This window comes from Cinclus cinclus, chromosome Z (genome assembly GCF_963662255.1).
Source record: "Cinclus cinclus chromosome Z, bCinCin1.1, whole genome shotgun sequence".
Taxonomy (NCBI): domain Eukaryota; kingdom Metazoa; phylum Chordata; class Aves; order Passeriformes; family Cinclidae; genus Cinclus; species Cinclus cinclus.
Window position 1 is genome coordinate 24,919,219 of NC_085084.1, and position 20,056 is coordinate 24,939,274.

At 37.1% G+C, this 20,056-nt stretch overlaps 1 protein-coding gene across 2 annotated transcripts in view; it reads left to right on the forward strand.

Annotated features, from left to right (window-relative positions):
• MCC (MCC regulator of WNT signaling pathway) overlaps positions 1-20,056 on the forward strand; it is a 179,931-nt gene that overhangs the window by 104,603 nt on the left and 55,272 nt on the right. For both annotated transcript variants that reach the window (XM_062513152.1, XM_062513153.1), the window contains 2 exons: positions 11,465-11,578; positions 18,293-18,435. In XM_062513152.1, the coding sequence (XP_062369136.1) occupies positions 11,465-11,578; positions 18,293-18,435 (257 nt within the window). The remainder of the gene's footprint in view (positions 1-11,464; positions 11,579-18,292; positions 18,436-20,056) is intronic.

The following is a 20,056-nucleotide window of genomic DNA, read 5'->3' on the forward strand; positions in this document are numbered from 1 at the left end:
ATGGAACCATGCTCTGGACTCATAAATATCTCTGCAACTCGTATTTATCTAATAGGATTGCATGAGTCAAATACGTGGTTGAATTTGGCATTCAGAGTTCAAGATAAAGAAGTGAATCTGCTTTGGGCTTGGTAGAGACAAACACATAATATTGGGAATACTGTGTAATCTCAAAATGTTAGAGCAGTTGCTGTTTTTCTGTGTGACTGAAGCTTTCAAGTTTGATAATTGTAAGCATCTGTAATTTCAGTAAGTGTGATTAAATGTTGAGTGTGTGTAGATACAAGTGAAGATTAATTGTCTAATAAACACATTTGAATCATCACTTTTATTCTTTTGCAGAAAAATTTCAGGGAAAATTTATATAAAATGAGCAATCTTAACCCAAATATGAAATAATGTGGTTAGAAAATGGCTTTTAATTTGCAGAAGTTTTTGACATTTAAGAATGTCGTTCTACACTTCTTCTTGATGAACAAGAAAATGTTTTTTAATACCAGTTGAAAAAGAAAATAGAGACTTCCTCACTTGAAGAAAAACTGAAGTTTTTTTGTCAAACCTCAGTATCTGAATTTACAGTAAAAAATAAAGAAAATTAGGTCATTGTGGGAGGAGAGGTTAAGAGCAAAACATTTACTCTTGTACCAGGGTTTTCCAGACACCTTTTCCTTCCCATGAGTTTTGCAGACAGGGTTTTGAACCAGGCTGAATTCTAACCATTGCATTCGTGAACACTTGATTAGCTTCAGGGTTATAATTACTGTCTGTGTCTCTGAATTACTTTTAATCCCATTTTAACAGATTATTGTCACTAGTTGACTCAAATGCTGTAGCATGGTTTTGTCATGCTACAGACACTTGATTCTCTGCAAATTTTACAGCTACTTGCTTTTATGTTGGGAGAAACCTGCTAAATAAATCGCTGAAAAAGTATGAAGCCACTTGAACAAGATGTTGTGCTGGATGCTACAGACAGAGATACTGTGTTGGGTTATTAGTCCAGTGCATGACCAAATAACCCAAAATGTTTCTTCTGAGTGGAGTAATATATTCAGGTGTTACTGAAATACTAAAAAACTTATCTATGCAAATAGTAAGCATGTTGGGGTCTGCTAGCTGTGCAGATTTATCTGTGTCAGTGCAATTGGTAATAAACACATTAATATTTATTTTCAACTTCTTAGTTTGTGGACTGGAGGTTCTGTTGCTTAAAGTGCAAACCATATGACTGGAAAAGAGCAATATATTCATGCAATTGAGGGTTTTTCTGGCAGCTCTGGTTCATGAATGGCATATGTTTGTGCTGTTTCCTTCGTTCCAAAGGTAGTTACTATCAGAAAGGAGTTTGAGGCATCAAGCAGATATCTTGCATAAGGTTTTCTGTTGGCTAGCACTAGATATGAGCATTCAAATAACTGATACCAGTTGGAGCATGGAAGGTGGTGGAGGCCATTTGCAGTTTCTTGGTTTTCTGACACTGCTTTTATCTTGCAAGGAAGAAAAAACCTCTAGTGATTTTCAGTAATGCAAATTGTGTTTTCATGTTTTTCCACCTAGAAGAAGAGATTTTTTAGTGGAATTTTTCAGTAAGAGATTGGTATCAAAAGAGTTATACCATACAGATCAAGAACTAACTTGAATAGGAAAGATTGTCAGGAGATTGTCAGGATGGAGCATAGTTGTGCTTCAGACTTTTCTATATTCCGCATACTTTCATTAGGAGTCATTATATAAATATAAAAAAAAACATGCTGATGTACTGAAATCCAGATAAGCAGATGCTTATTTTCATAGCTTTTTCTGTTGTAAAAACACTCCTCTAGCAGTGTTGTAGTAACTGCTGATGTACTCATTTCTTTGTAACACACTCTTAGAGATTTTTCATCGCAGAGCCTTACCAGGGCTGTGTTTTGCAACAGTAATTGTTTTGTATCAAATTTGTTAAAATTATAATTTGAATAGTAACATCCAGTGGAAAACCTCAGCAGGAAATAATGCTAACTGCTCCTGCAATTTGCCATCCATTTGCAAAGCTTTCAGTAACATTGGTCACCTTTTCGTGGTGTATTGACCTGGTAATAAGGAAGAGGAGGCAGGGAAAGATGCAGGACTTGTGATTGAAAATGCTAGAATGTTCTGGGTGTTTGTTATGAAATAAATACTCAGAGATAACTCACACAAAGGTTTATGGTATGGGAGTTAAAAGGAAATTTTGGAAACTTCCTGCAGCAATTGAAGTTATAGTAGCATAAGTAATTTTTCTGCCTAGGATTTGTATTAAGTTTGAAGAAATTAACTGTCCTTGGAGAAGTTGTGCATTAAGTTTTGGTTGGCTTGTGAAGATTACTGGGCAAAAGAACTGAATTCTGCCTAAAATGGCAAGTTCTGGTCTAGGAGACAGTTGCTTGTGCTAAGGATTGACATGCAGTGGTGAGACAGTGACCTGGGAATATAGCATGGACTAGTGTGAGATGTACAGCCAGGGGCATAAAGGTTGATACTTAAAACTCTATAACTCTTACGTTTTCTTTCGAAAAGCATTTTAAAAACTGTTACTTCACTGTAAGCTGGAAGGTCACTGGAAACCTCAACTTCTTTTCCACTTTTTCACCTTGGAGAAGCTTTGACTCTTGAGTGCCCTTAGGGGTGCTAAGGGGGCTCTTGGCAGGAATGGCCATCAGAAGAGGGAAGAGGGAGTGGCTGCTTGCCGGAGCTTAAAGGAGCAGGGAAGGGGATATGAAGGTCTCAGAGGTGCCGATAACCTTGGGAAGGTGAAATAATTAAGAACTGTACTGAATGTGTTTTGTTAAATGAGAAAATGCACATTCAGGGAATTTTTCTGTCACATCTGGAAGCTCCAAAGTTGATCAGCTGCTTCTAAAAATCATTTTAGAGCTGTACTTTTGGAAGTTAGGTAATGGACATTCTAATGTAAAGCTCTTTAGGGCATTAGCTGACTAAGGAAAGCTGGAGAGGTGTTTTCTTTTTGTGAGTTTCAAATAATTGGACAAGTGCATCCTAGAGGATTTGATGGGGTTTTTTGTTTGTTTTCTGGGTTGAGTTGGTTTTGGTTTGATTTTTTAAATGGCTTATGGTAGAAACAAAGTGCTGATTTGACCTGGCAATACAGATCTTATTTCTCTAAATTTATGGTGACAGCAGATCAGGTGGGTCATTCTGGAGGCAGAGGTCCTTTGTATCTTTGTAAGTAAGCTTATTGCTATTCCATGGTGTCCTGTCTTTGAAAAACAGAAGTTATTTTGAGATACTTTTTGGAAATAACTCAAGAACTATGGGACACTTCAGTAAATTATGATTAAATTAGCAAACAAGTAGTGTCTAATGTTTGAGTGGTTCTTGAATGGTTATTTCTGTTTTGAAAGATCTAAATTATTGTCAGTCAGAAAAAAATAAGGCTGAAGGAGCAAGTTAGTTGTTACAAAAAATAGCATAGCTCTTGGTAAACAATCCAATGTGGATGAGCTTACATCCTGTCTGGAATGTTGCAGCCAGCACTGGACTGTGGGTCACCATAATACTAAATGCAGAGGATTGAGTGAGGTGCATTCTTTGGATTAGTTTTCCACTCCTTTCCTTCCTGAGGGGAAAATACTGTGCCCATCACCTCAATAAATTGGAAAGGAACGCGGAAAAGGAGTTTGGCATCCTGACATTTCAAGGGAAAAAGGACCTGCACTGAGCCTTGCTAGTTTTCTTCTTTTAATTTTCTCTGGGGATGTTGGGCAGAAGAGGAGACCAGAAATAAGTGTCTTCTTCTTTCCATTGGTGCAGTGATAAAGAGATAATTTGCCTTAATTTATTGTCCTTAAATTATGTTGAGAGTAAGTGTAAAGTGAGTAAGAATGCTAAATGAAGAGGGATTCTGAAGGGGGATAAAATCCTTCTGAGACTGGACCTAGGACCTAGCTAGGACCCTTCCTGGCTCATAATTTTGTAGTATTTTTTTATTTTATTTTAAGAAAGGCTGTGATTGCAGACAGTATGTTGAGAAATGAAGGCCGTATTTTGTTCTAATCTTAGTTTCCCCACAGCGCCATTTTCATACCCTGCATTACTGTTGCTTTGCTCGTTGAGTGGGAGTGGAAATAGCCCCCCAATTCCTCATCTGGAAGGTAAAAGCTAGGCTGACCATTACTGCACAGTGTAAATGCCAGTTCTGGGGCCATCAGGCACATGTGGGCTGCCCTGCAGTGCCACATAGAAGGTTCTTAAGAATCCCGTATGAGTTAACTTTGAAATGTGTAGTTGTTTTCTGCAGTCCCCAGATTCAGGTGTTTGTCTCCTTTTACTATTTTTAGATCTCAATATTTAGCATTTCTTCTAATGCCACTTAAAATTTTCTTTTAGTGATATTGTAAACATCTCTTTTAATAGAAGTAGAGCCATTAGTCAAGGCCTTGGGCATACTCAGAAGTGCAATTAGCACTATGGTCCATTCATCAAGTGTGAATTGCCAGAATAATTTTTCAAAGGAAAATCTACCATGGTTGCATTCTTGTTTTTTTTTCCTTTAATAGATTTTAAAACTGATCCTGCTCACCAGAATAGCATTAGTTTACCTCTTTTGTGTATTTTTTAAACAATCTTTAGTGTATTTTCTTTATGGAACATTTTTTTGCTTTGATTTAGTTGGGTTAGTTTTTTTGTTTGTTTTATGAAATAGTTTGAAATATTTACAAATGCCTCCAAATGTTAATTTTTAGTTAAGAAAACCCCAAGCAATTTCAGTTTAAATTGTTTGTAAATTATGAAAACAGATTGAAAACATGTACTGCAGATTTTTTAAAATTAAAACTGTATCTTACAAAAATTTGGCCTTTGTTTATCTAGAATTTGAATGGCTCCATCCTGGCTAGTGTTGGCACATTATTTGTTTAGTATTGCGCAAGCATATGAAGTAACTGTCTAATGTTTAATACGACTATATTTGCCTCAGAAGCATAGTAATAAAATGCCCATTTTGTATGTCATTTTGAAAATGTATAGGTTTTTATTAGCACGTAATAGTTTTTTCAAAGATTTAGGGCATATTTTTAGGCATATCCAGCAATTCAGTGGTCCTACTTTTTTACTCATTTTGACTTTGCCTTGGGTAGTTATTTACAGGGCTGTTGACTGTGGTATTTCAGGGCTGTGCTCTAGAGATCACACAGCTGGAATTGTCTGGGGAATATCAATCTGTCATGTCACTGCTTCTGGAATATGGTTATTCTTTTATGTTTTTCCCTTCCATTTTGTCAGTAAAGTCACAAAAACTGAGTTTGATTACATTTATTTCATTGCTTGGACCATAAAAATGCACCTTTTATGGGCTATGGCCAGGAGAAAGTGGCATGAAAACTGTGTAGAACAGAGAAGAAAAATGGTTGAAAGTAGCTGCACATTTATATAGAATCACTTTAAGTGATGTTTGGAATTAGTGCTGATCTGTGCTCCTAATAAAATGTAAACCTGACAGAGCCTTGGAGTTTTATCCACAACAAATGTCTGTAACTTCTCTCTTAAAAGATTTTTAAGCTTTGCCTTGGCTTTTGTTTCATTTTGTTTGGATTTTTTCCTGGTTTTGTGAAGCAGTGCGGTATTTTCTTTCATGCTTACTGTTCCATGTAATTTTTTCCTCCTTATTCACATGTCTTCACTATATCTTCCATGCCTTAGCATGAAAGGTACTCATTCACCTTAGCAGATAAGTGCCAGCCTTGTCTTTGCTTTCCCCAGACCATCCCTGATACTGTTCTGTACTGCCATTTATGAAAGTTAGCAGTCTACAGCACAACCACAGCCCTGAGATTGCTGAAGGTTTTATTATTCTGTCTTCAGATGTGTTTTTCACTATGAACTTACATTACCAATCTTTTCATTCCTTGACTACAATCCCTCTTTCCATTGAAGAAGAAAGGTGTCAGAAAATATCAACACATGGATAGACCAATAAATGGATAGACATTTGCTGTTTAGCCCTTTCTGCACTGTTAGCTGGAGTTCTAACTTGTTCTCTCATGTTAGGAAGCATCTCAGGTTTTCAAACCCAGCATAATGTCCAGTGTCATTTTATAACAGAATAATTGGAAAGTTTTCAGGGAAGAGGCAACATTCTGAATATTTAATCAAATTATTTTATGTATACTGTCTGCCAGTAAAATGAGTAGTTGCAAGACATAGAAAATGTCCATGTTGTGGATTATTTGCACTAAATTATGGAAAATGCCAATGGGAAATAAAAAAGAGAGAATAGAAGAGCCTAGTATTCTCTGACCGGGTTCTTTTAGACAGTCCATATGTGGAAGGTGTGGTGTTTAACATCAGATTTTTTTATTTGGAAATGGTTGGTGGTACACAGGCTTTCTGTTTTAGCATCATGACATAGAATACAATGAGAATACAATACAGATACAAGTCAAACACAGCAGAGGAGAGCAATTGCAGTGCCCAGCTCAATCATAGCACCAGTGTGGATCCCAGCCTCTCTCTAATGTAATCACTCCCACCACCCTGGGCACCCCTGGCCTTGCCAGGAGTAAATGTGTGAATTGAAGCTGGCTCAGACTCATTACTCACTTTGAAATTCTGTCAGTTGATTATGTTTTTGTAGTTTGTATTTTAGGCTGAGCCATGTATAACACCCCACACTGGCCTGGCTGACTCAGGGAGACATTCACACTCTTAATGAGCCTGGGGAGAAATACACACCAGCTCATTTTTTCAGCTGTTGGTAGTTGTTTATCTAAATCAAAACCGACCCCTCAGGTCCTCTTGGTGTTGAGAGCAAGTCAGTGTTTTTTTTGCAGCAGCTGTGCTCAGTCCCACGCAGCCATTTTCTTCCTGTGCTACATGGATACATCACCCTGGTCCATCTGTGATTCTTCTCCCATGGTAGGGCTTTGCTGATCAGCTACAGAAGTCACACACAGAAAAAAACTGGTGTTTGGCTGCTTTGTATTGGTGTATAATTTGGTGTGATTTTATGGCTCCCTGGTTATGTCAGAGGTTACCTTTCTGAGCATTTGTTCCCAAACTGGTGTGCAGCAGTACTGTAGCTGAGGAATACAAGAAATAAGAGGAAAAAGATAAGATTAGTATTTTATTTTCACAGAGAATTATGTGCATAGGTCCTTTTTATAATTTCTCTGTTGAAAATAGCAAATGTGCAGTCAGTACAACTGGTTTTAGCAATATGGTTTGATTAGTCTGGTTCCAGGCTGAGGGAATGAAAAATGTGGATCATATTTAGTGGTGAGGATCACATTTGACAATGGCTGGGAAAAATCCTGAGTGTAATAGTAATTTTAGTGCTCTTCAGGGCTTTAACCTTATCATTTTTTCAGCGTCCTCCTTCATTGCCCTTTTTGTCTTTCTCTTGGTTTATTCTTGGCTTCAGAACACTTCTAGCAGTATGTACAACAGTACAGTAGTTACCTTCTTCCTTGGCATTCAGTTCATCTTTACTATCCCATCCACTTCTGTACTTGTTGCCCACAAAATTCTTCAGAAACCTGACTGCCCACAAATGTTTTTCCTAATTCCTGCAGAAAATATTTCACAGCACCAAAAGCAGTCTTAAGTATAGTACAAAACAGGCATTACATATCATACCTGCAGTATTCTATGAAATGCTTGTAGAAGCAGGTGGATAATGAGGAAGAAACTGCATTCATAAATGAAGCTTGATCAGAGGTCAGGAAGTTGCTTTTCCTAAGCTTGTTTCTATGTTTTTATAATTGCAGTACCTTTAAAAATTCAGCTGCACATTGGTTTGCATTTTAACAAAAGCATACTATGCAGTTTGCTTTTTTGTTTTAATAATACCTTATAATAAATAAATGTTATTGTATATTTAATATATTAAAACCTGGCAAGATAATATTGGATATAGCATATGGTGTCTGTATGTTTCAGTAAGCAACCCTCTGTTCTCACTGCAATAAAAGCTCAAGGAAATTGTATCTTCTTAGTTAAGATAGGTAATTAACTTTATATTTATACTATGCATCTAATTTTCTTACTTTCTTGGATGGTGGTAGAGAAGCAGATTGTCTGGTCTGATCCTTCTTATCTTTGTTCTCACATGTTGATCCTATGTGTCCTTTTGGACAAATGGGGTGCCTCAGCATCACAACAGTGGTTTCTCTCTTGACACAGTTTGAGTAGATGGATCAGTATAAAGTTTATGAACAACACAAGCTTTGTCAGTTGACTGTTTTCTCTGTATGAAGTAGTATTTGCAGTCTGTTTCTTAAAGGTTTAGACCTTTGCCTTTTACAAGCAGAAATCTTTGTGCTATCTATTAATTTTGCACACTGATGAGTTTTTTGTGTTTCATAATCTCATGTTATTAAGATGCATGCCACTTCGAACTATAAATGTATGGTATCAGTGTTAGTCATAGTGACTTTGCCTTATCTGTCATTGTTTGCTGAGAGAAAAAAAAAAAACAAACAGTATGCCATATGGCTCTACTCATGTTCTCTCTTTCTCAGTTGTCACAATCCTGTAGTGGTTCCACAGACAGTTGTGGTTGACTTAGTTTTGAGATTTTTAACTGGGGTCTTTCCCAATTTAATAATTTGGTTATTATACTTGAGTTCTGAACACAAACTTTTTTTTTTCGTCTCACCCAGAATACTTCTGCATGGACTGTAGCTCTTTGCTCTGGTGTTTCCTTTTCTTGGGTTAGAGCAACATCCAGTGATCATGTTCTGGTTCCCACCTGACTTGTGATAAACAAGCACACTGGAAGTGTTCCCACCATCTGTGGGAACACTCACTCCTTAAGGGAAAGTCATGTAACATGTTTTTAAGAATTGGAGAGGAGAGCTTGTCTCTGTCATTAGTATACAGTTAGAGTGGATGTGTTAACCTTACACATTTCAAGCTGGAAACATCGCTTGCACATCACACTAGAGTACCACAAGCAACTCTCCTCTGTTATGTTAGCTCATTTTTGCTTAGTCTGCCCTTTCAGTAAATTTATTATTTTCAAATTTATTATTTTATTAGCGCTTGGAAACTGAAACAGTCCAATTAATGAAAGGGTAATTTTGGACGGTACAAAGATGCAACAAGCTTTTCTTGTCATTAATAAAGCCATTCTTTGGTTACTTGGAGAAGAGAGATGCTATATTGAACACAGGGGTGGGTGTAACTCACATAGTGAGTACCCATGTTTGGCAGGGACTGCCAGGCCAGGCAGCAGGGTTGCTGTAAAACTAGGCACAATTCATGTTGTTTCTTACCCAGTTTGCAGTGTGCTAGGGAGCATGAAGAACAGCTGAGCTGACTGCAGAGGGTGAAGAGGACGAAGATAAATCCATTGGAAGTCTGCCTCGTTAGTTCCAATGTTCAGAGAACAAGTTGCTTTTCATTGAGATTTTCAAATTAATGGTGTCCTTTTATATTACGAGGCTATGTGTATGGGCATTACTAGTCTTGTATTTAATTAAAACCACAGCTGGTGATCATTTAATTACAGTGTATGAAAGGGAATGATACTTGACTATGTAGCATTGCTTTATTCAATTTGGAGAATTGTAGATGTTTTTCATATACTATTTGAAAGCTGTGGTGAAGGATGCACATTCTGATGAACAAACTTGTGAGCTTCATTGCAACAATTCCACTCTGTTATGGGAATAAGGTGAAACAGTGGCTTAAAAATTTGCCATCTTTCCTGAAAATTGGAAGCAACTTATGAACAGATTGGTACAATTGGTCTGGTTCTTTTTTCTCTGCACTGTAAAATCAATACACAGTTTCCTCTGGTAGGAAAGAGGCCTTCTGCTGAAAGTCAAAAATATTTAAAGGTATTCAGGATGTTTATGGGTTTATTGAGATTCAGGATGTTTATGGGTTTATTAAGAGGTTTCAGTGTACATACTTTACTACTGTGTAGGATATGCCCATAGCTAGCCTGAGTTACTCGGATTTACATGAAAAATGAAGCTGCCTTGAGAATCTTAAATGTTCTACAATATCTAAAATTGTGCGTGTGTATATTTGTACTGAAACAAATAACTGCATATGTGTAAGGTATTTTTGTAGTTGATGTAGTAAAAACCCTGTCAACTCAACTCACAAGTGAATAACTAGTTACACAGCATTTAAAAAAGCAGAATTCACATCCAAATATATTTTTAAATTATCTTTCATGTCTTGAAGGCAGAGGTTTTTTTCATTAACAATGGGAATACTGTACGTGAAGAAGCAGTTGCCAAATGATCTGGTGTCTCAGAAGTTAATCTGCTGTCAGGTAGCTGTGTGAAACATCAGTATGGGAAAATAGCTATGGTTCTGCTGGCTTCCAGTATTATAAAAGGTAGAATTTATATCAAAATAGGACTCATTAGCTGATTCATTGTAAATGAAACAAGAAAAACTACTTTTAGGTGTCCTGCCCAATAGAGTATCAGATTGAGGGACTGAAAGTGGGTGGAGGATTAGAAGCAGAGTTTGTGTTTCAGCCTGCATCTTGGCAGCAGAGCAGTGTTTGGTATGTTGGTTGATCTGGTATGAAAAGTCACTTCTGTTTTGATACCCAGTATAACTTGAAACTGCTTTTTACTACTGCAAAAAAAAACAACTTCAGGGCTAGTGGCTAGTTCTCCTCCTGGACTTTGCAGTTGCAGTTGTCAATACTTAGTGTTGAATTCTGGCTGATGCTTTTAGTGAAATGATGAATGATTTAAGGGCAAGGAGAGAGTGGGAACATAACTTTTAAGAACTGTTCTTGGTTCCTAAGTTGTGTGGCTTACCTAATTTCAATGTTGTGAGCTATTCTAGCCTGAGATATATATTTCCACTTGCTGTGTGCTAAGTGTAGACAGTATCTTTCATCAAAAAGATCTGCTGCAGAAAGAAAAATAGTTCAGGTTCTTCATGTGTGGGTTAGTAGATAAGAATCACTGAAACTTGCTAGCATGAGGATGAGAGCAACAACTGCAGAAGAGTAGCTCGCAGTGGAGTAAGCATTAGTTGCATAACGAAACCAAAGCCTTTGCATCAAGCTATCCACTTTCACCAAACTGATAACCTCTATACGTCTAAAGCCATCAAAACATGGTACACCTCATTCTGTAATGAAAATCTTAGTTAACATTTAATGTAAGTTAATGTAATTTATAGTGCAAGACTCAGGTTACGTCTTAATGAATTAGCTTTAGAACTAATCTACACATTTCTAGCTGAATTATTCCTCATTGTGTTTATGCTTATAAAAGATATAGTGAAGGAAAGTGTGTGCTTCCCAGTAAGAAAAATTCCATGTTAAAATGTTAGTTGCATGTGGATTTCTTTTAGATTTTGTTCTACTGAAGTTCCTGTTAACTACTACAGAAATCCAGCATTACTGTACTATCTCTTCTCTAGTGCAAAATGGATTGTGAATTGGTAAATTTGTTGGTAATTTTGGTAAAATTGGTAATTTGTTTCTTTCTTCCCTATCTTCTAGCTTCATTTAGCAGCCCTGGCTTCATTAAAGGGAGACATCGTGGAGCTTAATAAGCGTCTGCAACAAACAGAAAAGGAGCGTGATCTGTTGGAAAAGAAATTAGCAAAAGCACAGGTGAGGAATAGTAGTTCAACATTCTGAAGATGATCCTTGGTTTTGTGCAGTCCTTGTTCCTCAGAGAGAAAAGAAAATACTGAACAATGTCACAAGTCAAAAGAATCTTAAGACTGCAAGACACGTGGTCGCCATTGGTTATGCCTTTTATGTGTTGAAGACATTATTCTAAAAAAAACCCCATAAAAATTAATTAGATACATTTTGGTTTGAAGTCAAGTAAGCAATAAGTGGTTTGAATTATTGTAGAATATAAGAATTACAGCTTGTTCTCAGTGGGTTAGGTAACTGGTTGCAGAGCTTTGCACTCCTGGGTCACATTTAAACACAGCAGAAATTAACAGTTATCAAAAATTATTGCCAATTTTCAGTGGTTTGATGTTATGTGAGAAATTGTGGTCTAGCTTCCAGTAAGCCAGTTGGAAAACACAGCCAAAGGGTTAAATAATAATGTTGGAACTCTGATGCTTTCATAGCTCTTACATAGATGCAAATGCAAGCAAGGAAAATTGAAATATCTTCTTTAATATTTCTCTCTTCTGTAAAAAAGTCTTTGTTTTTAGATACTGCCATTGTATCAAATACCTTTTATAAGTAGTTAATATTTCAAAACTAGTTCAAAATACTTGGCTAGAGATTATAGAGATAATCAAAACATTTTGTCCTGTAAAGTATGGCACCATATTTGTTGCTCAGAGATGTTGTAGAATCTCCAACCTTGGAAGTACTCAAGGCACCTGGACCTTGGTCTTGCGTTGGGTAAGGGGACCCTGAGTGAGTAAGTTCCAGTGGTCCCTGTCATCCTTAGCCATTCTGTGATTTTGCACATTTAAAGTTTTCAGTATTTGGTGCATTTTGATGAGACCTTTCATCTGTGTTACTTAAATTCAAGTCAAATATAGGAGTCTTTAAGCAGTCTGGATTTTCAGGCTCTCTTTAGTCCTCCCTTATTTTGGCCTTTGCTTGCATTCCCTGTTTTTTTTCATCTTTTTAAGATTTATGAGCTTGTAAGTGATACTGTTATTGCAGGCCATCAATGTAACATCCAGAAATAAAATCGCTTTCATGATTTTATTCCCCTCGATATGTGAGCCAGAGCCATCAGCTATAATCCTGAGAGCCTTTTCTAATTTCTGTAGCATTCTTTGGATATCCTTGGGATAGAGTCTTCTTTCTGGCTGACAGTTTGATATGAGGCTGCATTTGAGAATTATTAAACTCTCAGATGGATTCACTGTATCCAGATGATCCACATAATTCTACATGCTTGCACTGACTTTATTGTTGTAATTTATAACTCTGGTGCTAACCACAGGTTTTTGTTAATGTTTTAATTTTATTTCTGGGTCTTTATTTAAAAATACATAGATTATCTCTCAGCTAGTGAAGAGTGCCTTGTAGTTGCTCCCATACAGTACCGAATACATACTGATGGCAACTGGGATTAAGGATCAGTCCATAATACCAATTAACATGTGCTCTGTTAGCACAAGATTGTTTGGTGTTTTCTTTGATGGGTTACCAATTATGTGTGTGTACATAGTGCTTAGTTTGTAGTACTGGGGGTATTTACTTGGTATTATACCATATGAACACAAACTTAGTGCCTCCTGACCTGTGAAGAGCACACAGCTGGAGTATCTGAAAAGCAGGCTGATATCTAGATTTCAGATTTAAAAAGCATTTTCAATGAACAGCTTTATATAAAGGTTTAATTATTTATCTTTTTGCAGTTTTTTTCTGAAGCCCTCAAGAGGATAGAATTTAGTATATATTAAATAAAATACAAATCTTTCTCAAGGAATTAAAATCATTAAACAAACACAACTCATATATTCAGTATGTTGGCAGTGTTTAAGTACTGAGACATACACTGGTAAAACCACCACACCTTGTCTTCTTTTTCTAACTTCATCAATTCCAAGTACATGTGCCACTCTAGCATAATTTTTTTACCTCTCTTTCCACTCCACAGAGATTCATTCATTATTCTTTCCTCTACAGCTTCTGTCTAATGTGAGTCTGAGGTTCAGAAAGCATAATTTAAATATGGGGTGTTTGAGGTTCTGCATGACCATACTCAGATGCTCATGACCATGCTCAGATGGGTCAGTATTAAATCCTATTCTGCATTTGGACTGTACTTACAAAGACAGCACAAGTTTCATTTTAGCTGGTGTGGTAAATTCTTTCTGGAACAATTAGCTCTTAAAATCCATTTTTGGTAATACCCTTCACATAATTTCATGAGGCATTTGAGGCATTTGGAAAGAAGGATTAGTGATTTGCTGAGTGGAGGTAATTTGAGCAGCCACAGCTCAAGTGATAGATGACAAATGGTGAAAAATCTAGTTGGACAGTCTGGGCATAAGATTTTGTGAAGTGATGTAATTGATCAGAGGTTGTTGTAGCATACTCTCTTCTAAATTTGCAGCTTGTGGCGACCAGATGTAGCATTTCTCTTCGTGCTTCTATTATTTCAGTAACACAGCAGATCTCTTTGTCTCTGTGTTTTTATCAGTGTACAGTTGGGCAGTAAAATGATCTCTTGAGTGAAATGTGTTTTAAAACACTGGTCAACCACAACTAATGTCTTCTTCTAAAAATCTTTCTGTGATTATGGAAATTCTAGTGCTTTCTATTGGCTCTGTGTAGCACAGTATCCTGGCCTTGATAGTGATAAACAATGGGAGTCTGAAGGGAGAGCATAAGAAGTGCACATAAAGAATTGTTCTCCTTCGTATCCCCTCCCTTTCTTCCAACATCTGTGAGCAGGAGGCCACATCACATTTTATAGTTTTCCATAGTCCTATCTTCCATGGATTTTTATAATCTTCTTTCTAATCCATCTACATTCTAGTCATTTCCAACATGTTGTGACACTGAGTTCTGCAATTCTGTGATCAAGCATGGGATTTAATAACATGCTAAATGTTTCAGCAAGTACAAGAAGAGTAGATAATTCAATTACTAAATTTTTCTTAAAATTTCATCTGCTTTCAGAAGGTTGTCTTGCTCTCTCATTCTTTGTGCTTAGTCATTGTTGTTTTGGATTTTTGTAATAGCTGTAGACAAAGAATGTGTAATGTTCTGGATCCTGTGTCACAGTAGTAAGTCTCATTACTGCAGTGATAATTCTTTGCCATCCTCCTCATTATTCAGCATACAGGGAGGAACAGCAGAATTTCAGTATAAGAATAAAACCACCACTTTGTGGACATTTCAGAGCAGAAGCAGCATTTTCTGTAGACATGTAAGAACATGTGAACTTCACAGGAAGGCTGCAGTTTCTCATTTAACGGAGAAACTTACACAGAGATGCATAGTGTTCAGATGAACCTTGAAATGACGTGTTCTGTTGCGTGATGTCCTTATTTGACATGAATTAATTCTGTGTTCTTGTATTCATCTTCCACACTTAGTATACACAGAACCACAGAACAATTGATTCTGACCATGCATGCTTTTGTGATTGAGGATTTAGCAGTATAGATTTGTTTTTAGACTTAAATTTAGATTAATGGATTTCCACTTTTAAATCTGCCACTCCTCTCAAATTAAAATACTGTATTAGTTGAGCAAAGGTTTTTAGCCTCTGTAATCCTGTTAGACAGGTTTATGACTGTGGTTTGTTCAGGTGATGACTTGTATTCTTGGTGAACAATACCACAGCCAGTGTTTGTCTCTGCAGGGCCTGGGGCACTGGGGCATCTCTTAATGACAACTGCTGCTAGTAATTATTTTCCTTTTGTCCTCTGATTGAACACTGCAAATTTAATACAATGGTGAACATAATTTAACACATTGTTAATGTTTCTTACACTACGAATTTGTGTACATTAATAGGCAATAGAATCATTTGTTCAGACAATAAGCTTGAATTAAATTATTTTCTCTTATCATCCTTCTCCCTCATATACTTGCTGTCGTTGTTGTTTCCCAGCATCAAGAGGTCAGGCAGTGGTGATTCTAGCTATTGTTAATTTTTATTGTGAATGAAATAACCTTTTTAATCTGTACCAAAAAACAACCAAGAGTTCTGAACTTATATAGAGAACCATGCTGGAAACTTCTCTCCTGACCCAACAATCAATTGCTCATCTTTTGCAGCCTCTCAGTAGGTTGTCCCTGTGCTTTCTCAGAGAATTTAGACCTGTTAAGAGGTTGGAGGCCAGAGCTCTTAAGAGCTGGAAGAGAGATGAGGAAAAGGGTATGAGGTATTTACTGTGTGACTGACATGCAACTAAATCTTAAGAGCTGAATGCGTACGCCTTGGAAAGAAGTAGAAACTGGTGGCAGATTGCTGTTCTGAGACTCAAAGCATAAAGAAACTAAGGAGCATGGTGAACAGCCATCGTATCCCAGAGAAAAACTTAAGCAGTGGGTAGAAAAACAAGCATTTGTTTATTTTCCTTTTCTAGTTTTCAGATGAATGTTCCATAATAAAGAGGAGTCCTGAATAACCAGGAATTTTCCACTGTTGCATTTTGGGATTCATATTGAACCATATTTCTGTTGCTTGCATGCTTTTGCCATTTTCACTTGAGTCTTGTCATAGCTGACCAGAACTTAGATGATGTAATTCTGTTCCCCACCTCCAAGACAGAGCAGTCTTCAGCATCATGGCATATCTTTTACAGAGGTTTCCTTTCAGGCTTTTCCAGTTGCTTTTACCTAAGATAATTCAAGAACTCTTTTAAAAAATCAGATGTGAAGCTATTGTCATATATTGCCAGTCTGCTGGTTGTTCACAAAGTACACCTGTCACCGAATGATGTTATCCTGAAAAATGGTGACTGAGAAATGGCTGGAGAAAGCAGAAATCAAATCCTAATGTGGCTGAGACACATTAGCAAAAAGTCCATATATCTTCAGTCAAGATAAATAAGTTCTGCTTTTCAGTGCATAGCTTAGAGAGAAAAAAAATTATTGTGTTAGGGGTTATATTTATTGTCTGGAAACAATTATTATACACTCTATCTGAAACATCCCTTTGGTTTAAAAGGTAATAAAACCATCAGTGTTTTTGAAAAAATTGCATAACAGATTGATCTGGAAATGCTGAGGTAGCATTTGTGGGCATATATGTTTGTCAGAGGAAATTCAGGTTTAGGAAGGCTGAAGAAGCAACTCTTTATTGCCCCTAAATCTGCTGTAAAGCTTTTGTGAAACATTTTCGCTGTGTTATTATCTGCGCTTTGAAAGCCATGGTAGTTCTTCAGAAAGATACAACGTTAAGATGTGGAACTGTGAGAAATAAGTTAGAGAATGATCCTACAGTGAAAAGTCATGATAATGTACATACACGTACAGCTGTATCTGTTGCCAGCATGAAGTTTCATAAGCCAAGTGAACATTATCAGTCTTTTGAAATGTGTTCCTTTCGTCTCCTTTGCAGTGTGATATGATCTGTTTCTCCTAGTGTAAGTGAAAGTGATTTTTACTACAGCTGAAGGTAGAAACTATTTTCTTGTAGTCGGTGGAAGGGTACTCTGATGTCTAGGCTACTTTTAAGTGTGCGAATTCATGAAAGTTAAAAATTGAGGAATAAATTTATTTAAAGTTCAAAATGAAAATATTGTTGAAGCTTATTGTAAATTTTAATTTTGAAGCAGGTTTTTATGTAGATGATGTTCGCAAGCTGTGAATGTAAGTGGCCAAAAAAAATTGGGAGCAAATTACGGAAATTCTGGCACACCTACTACTTTGGGTATATTATTATTTATAGTACAAAGGGTTTAGTGAGTTAGCTTGTATAGAGTGTTTACTTGATTTGAAAAAAAAAACAACAATTTGATTCAGCAGTTTTGGAGGGCCTCCAACATTACTATCAATTTTGGCCCTTAGAAATGCTAAGGTTTTACATTGCAGCTCTTCAGTTAAGGAGTGTGGGTTTTATACTGTTAAGTAGCTTGTGAGTTTTCTTTTTTTGACAGTGTATTATCAGCATTGTGTGATTGCAAGGAAGCTTGACAGAAGAGGGTCAGAAGCAAAATTTTACAAATCAAACTCTTGCCAGCTGCTACCAAGCGAAAATTCAATCAGCATGCAATGCTGGCTTGTAATAGCAGTGATTTGTAATAGTTGCTGTAATTGAAATAGAGCATGCGCTGGCCTGAAGAGTAAGCCAGAGAGGCTACATTTAAAATACTGTGGGAAGGAAAAAGGACGATTTTATGATATGTATAAAAAACAAGCAGTCATGTAGCTCTTTAATTGTTCAAATCATAAGCATTTTATTGGCGAGTACAAACATAATAAAAATATGCTATGTTACCTATAAATATCAATATAAACAAGTACTTAGACTGAAGTTGTAACGTCAAAGTATGATTACTTTATAATAACGATGTCTCTCCCATAGGATTTTTTTCTAAATCAGAACACATCAGGAAGATCCTAGGATTCAAAGATGATATATTTATAGCTGTTTTGAGTTGGAAATAGTGGGGTTTTATTCAAGCAGAAACAACAACTTCTCTTTAGGAAAAAAACAAACAATCAAAGTACACTGCATAGTCTGTCAGTTCCTCAAATATTGTAACTACCTACCTGCATATACCTGTCAGTGTTTTGTGTCTGTCCTTTTCTCTTGCTGAGGCACTGTTGGCTTGATGAGTAGGAAAAACAGAGTGCTGTGCACTCCTGCCTTGTGCCTGATCTCTCTGCAGCTGTCCATAACACCCTTTCTGTTTCCTTGCTTCTCTGCTGCAGCGTGAGCAGTCCCACCTGATGAGAGAGCACGAGGATGTGCAGGAGCGAACAACGCTGCGCTACGAGGAGCGGATCACAGAGCTGCACAGCATCATTGCTGAGCTCAACAAGAAAATCAGCCGGCTGCAGGGAGCAGCCATAAGGTACAGCAGCTTCTTGGGAATTCTGGGCCAGTTCAAGATGTGGTGTGAGTTATACTCTAATATGATAATGACTTTCAGGCTTGTCATGATAGGTACTGAATAGATGCCCATAATTAAGGTGTGTGTTCTGCAGGGTATCATCCCAAGCACTCAAGACATGCTGCCTTCTCTCTGGCAAAACAACACTTTGCAAAACTTAACAAACACTGCAAAACATGCACCATGACATATAAATATTTCTTTTTTAATGTGCTAGAGTGCCACATCAGTAATAACAACAGTGTGTAAAGAAAGGTGAAGACATTTGACTTGAACCTCTGCTTTTAACTTTATTTTGCGGCTTCCTGTAGATCACTTAATCAAAATCATTTGTGGGAGAGATATGGTCCAAACAAATTTTGGTCAGTTTTGCCTCTTCTTATGCTGGATTTTTTGACAGAACACAGTGACACAAATAATGTTGCTGACTCTGCAGCAGCAAAGCTTGCAGTATTACACTAGATTGTTACTGTGTTAAAATAAACTTTATATTTGACTACATGGAAATACTTTTCCTCACTTGTTTTTATGCATTTTTTTCAATGTAGAAAAGTTGGAGGGGAGTGCAGAAGGAGCTTCCTAAAGTTTATCTAGTGAGGATGCAACTATCTGCCAGAATGTGGAGATTTTCTAGAAAACATATGAAGTTGGATTTGATGCATTTGTGGGTAACGCTGACTGCGGAAAATCCCCTGGTCTCCCTGACCTGCCTCGGCTAGCTCCGGGACAGAGATGAGGGGTTTTCCAGCATGGCCAAATGTAAAAGACCAAAGGACGCTCTCCTTCCCAGGATAACCCAAGTTTATTATCCTGAAGGGTTCCAGGGAAAGAGAGAGTTATCATGGGAAACGCGGGACATTTCCAAACCTCGGTGAGGGGCGGAGGAACCCCGGGTCACAGCCAATCAGGGCTGGCCAGGGGAGGAAGGGGAGGGGCTAAGGGGAGGGAAGAACCACGTTACAAACCGAGGGGGGGGAAACAGAACAAACCATTTCCAGTGCAATGTAAAACCGTGAAGGTGCATTACAACAGCTGACATAGTGCTCTAGCCACTCAGCTAATTTTCAGTTTTCCTTTACCTATTAGCTGCACTTCTTTTTGTAATTCCTTAATTTCTTCTTCATTGTAAATTCTTCTGCATGCACAAGGCAGTGTTGTTACAACTACTGATTTAATCTCTCACGAAAATATTAGTGTGCAAAAAGAATGTTGGGTGTACCATAAATAAGAAGGAATATGATCACATACATATTTATCACTACTAAAGCAGTGTTAGAATCACATGTTCATGTTATCTAAGAGCATAAATCCTGTTGCCTATGAGATAATCATAACTAGCAGTGGTCATGGTGAGATTTTTCAGGTATTTTCTATGCTGGTAGTAGCTCTCTGAAAAAAATCCCTATTGCTACCTTTTTATGTATGCTTGATACCTCTGCAGACAAGCTTTCCATTTGTCTTTTGAAAAGACCAGTTGGAAAGTAAAATCTGCAAAAGCATGAGAGCTGCACTGTTTTGTTTGGTTGGTTGGTTTTTTTCCCTTGAGTGACAGAAAAATTCTGTGACATTTAAGAAAAATATT